A 2,617-nucleotide genomic window follows, 5' to 3' on the forward strand; every position below is an offset into this window, starting at 1 on the left:
TTTGATCGGCCTACATTCCTACAGTCCTAACTTCCACTTCTTCTGTCCGGGGGGCCGGGGTGGGGTGGGGGGGAAATTGGGTTGGGTTCGTTGGGGGGCCGGCTGTATTAGGTTCGTCGTGCGGCTCGAGACGAGCTTCGTCGGGGGGCTCATTGCTTGAAGGTGATGGCTTCGGGCGGCGTTGCTTCCCCCACTGATAGGTGAGGTATGTACGGGTGAGGTATGTACGGGTGAGGTATGTACGGGTGACGTTTGTACGGGTGAGGTTTGTGGAGTGTGGAGGTGGCCACTGTTGATTGTGAGTTGAGGTTGTGAGGTGCGGCTAAGAGCCGTACTTGTCCCCTGCCACAACGTTGTTCAGAGTTTCCAAGGTTATTTGTCGAAGTATGAAGTGAAGCCTCCAGTAAAGCCTCCAAGTGTGCGTGCATAGTTGTGGAGTGATGAAGCGGTGCAGTCGTGGTGCACTTAAAGGTGTGAGGAAGATGGTTCTCTGGAGTCAGTCAACAGTCAACCTCTTTAGTGCCGATTACTGCCGAAAAAGCCATTCCCTGGGATTTCAGTTGAGAATTCAGTTAGTAAACGGTTTTTCTAACTACCTATCAATCAACTGCGGGCCGTTGTCTTCCCCAACTCCATCCTCCCCTATTCCGGCAAGTGGCCCAACCCGCAAATTTCCTGCGGCGACTGTCGCGATTATATATTCCTGGAGCATCTTTCTATCTTTCGTTCTGCCTCTCTTTCCAACCCTCTGTATCGGCATCACTCGTCTTGTGGTCGTCTTCCGAACCCTCGAAAATCTAGAGAGGGAGGGTGTAGCAGCTGACCGCTGAAAAGGTCTCTCGAGTTGCTGGTGGTCGCGCTCTGCGCGTATTTATAGCACCGTACTGTGTACCGGCTGCTACAGAGGGTAAAAGTAGTGAACAAATTTAAAACTCGAAACTCCTGACAAGAATTCCCAGCTGAGATCAGCTGCTAGTGCTTTCTGGGTTCTGCAGCTGTTGGCAGGCTGCTGCCAACATGCCAGTGCTGGTGCGGGGGGGGTGTCATTTCATTTCCGACTTCCACATCTTGTCACCTGACTTAGGGCTTCACTTCCCCTTTTCTTTCTTTTTCTTTTCTGATGCATAATGTTGTTGTTTTGCCTTCTCCTTCTCCTGCTTCAAAAATCACGACCCAGGTTGACCAACACGCAGTTCTCCGAGGCGGAGCTCAAAGCGATCGTGGAGGAGGCGGGTGCGGCCGGGACCTACGTGTGCGCCCACGCCTACACCCCCGCCGCCATACAGCGCGCCGTGAAATGCGGCGTGGCGTCTATCGAACACGGCAATTATCTGGACGAGTACACAGCGCGGCTCATGAGCCATGTGGGGCTTTTTATGGGGGGAAGGTTTCGTTTGTGTACGGCTTGTGTACGGCGGAGGTATCAGAGTATGTTTGAGTTTTAAAATGGACTCTTCAGGGAAAGGTCAACATTTTGTTGTGTGTTTGTTTGATTGTGTTTGTTTGATTGTGTTTGTTTGATTGTGTTTGTTTGATTGTGTTTGTTTGATTGTGTTTGTTTGATTGTGTTTGTTTGATTGTGTTTGTTTGATTGTGTTGGTTTGATTGTGTTGGTTTGATTGTGTTGGTTTGATTGTGTTGGTTTGATTGTGTCGTGAACCTCCGTGTGTTTTTTTGCTTGCAGCGACGGGTCTTCTTGGTACCGACTCTGGTAACGTACCGCGAGATTGTACGGCATGGTACGGCGGCGGGGATGCCAGAGGTATGGAGGAGTGGGAGCGGGGGTTCGTGTGTGAGTTTTTTAGCGCGGGGGCGCGTGTTTGGAGGTTTGCACGGCATGTTTCGGGAGAGAGGGCCAAGGGCTTTACGTAACCGAGCAGGCGAACCAAGAGTGTGCAAATCCTTTGCCAACTTGTACAACCAACAACTACCAACATACCATTCTCGTCCGTCCGGCACCACCTAGTCACAAACACCGAGTTTACATGTGTAAACCGTCCACCAACTGCCTAACAAAAATATTTTTGTACCACCAAATCGCATCTTGCTCGTGACATGACGTACAGAAGCTGGTTGCCAAGGTTGGTGATGCTGTCGACGCGGTGAGTACGGCAGGGTACGGCAGGGTACGGCTGCCATGACCCAAAAAAATATTTCCCATCATGAATTATACATAGGGCCTCTCCGCACGCATTCAATAGTCCAACCACATCCTCACGCACCCAACAACCTCCTCACCTCCTCCTACAGGCCCCCCTTCACCGCCCGATGTGGCCCCTCAGGGTCTCAGGTCGCTGTCCATTGCCGACAAAGCCAAGGTGCCCATGTGCTTCGGAAGCGACTTGCTAGGGAACATGCATCCTGCACAGGTACGGCACCGTACGGCACCGCTTCGGTACGGCACAATCTCTGGGGTATCATAGGTACGATGGTGAAGTACGTGTGGCCACGGGGAATGAGGTTGGTCTGGCTGGCCGTGTCCCGGTGTCGGTGCCCTTTAATGCGCTACGTCTTCAAACCGGAGTGCGAGTGCTCTGTTCTGTGTTGCTACGCTGCATGTGCGCTTATTGGTTAGCTGTTCGAGCTCTATTTGGCTAGATATGTTGTGCGGTGTGTT

At 52.0% G+C, this 2,617-nt stretch overlaps 1 protein-coding gene across 1 annotated transcript in view; it reads left to right on the forward strand.

Moving 5' to 3' along the window:
* Positions 1 to 1,127: 1,127 nt before the first annotated feature.
* The window catches only part of VOLCADRAFT_108588 (uncharacterized protein), a gene marked incomplete at its 5' end in the record, with an annotated part of 2,892 nt that continues 1,402 nt past the window's right edge, over positions 1,128 to 2,617 (forward strand). The window contains 4 exons of the mRNA XM_002959342.1: positions 1,128 to 1,364; positions 1,685 to 1,792; positions 2,067 to 2,102; positions 2,283 to 2,369. Of these exons, the coding sequence (XP_002959388.1) occupies positions 1,128 to 1,364; positions 1,685 to 1,792; positions 2,067 to 2,102; positions 2,283 to 2,369 (468 nt within the window). The remainder of the gene's footprint in view (positions 1,365 to 1,684; positions 1,793 to 2,066; positions 2,103 to 2,282; positions 2,370 to 2,617) is intronic.

Source organism: Volvox carteri (assembly GCF_000143455.1).
Source record: "Volvox carteri f. nagariensis unplaced genomic scaffold VOLCAscaffold_167, whole genome shotgun sequence".
Classification (NCBI taxonomy): domain Eukaryota; kingdom Viridiplantae; phylum Chlorophyta; class Chlorophyceae; order Chlamydomonadales; family Volvocaceae; genus Volvox; species Volvox carteri.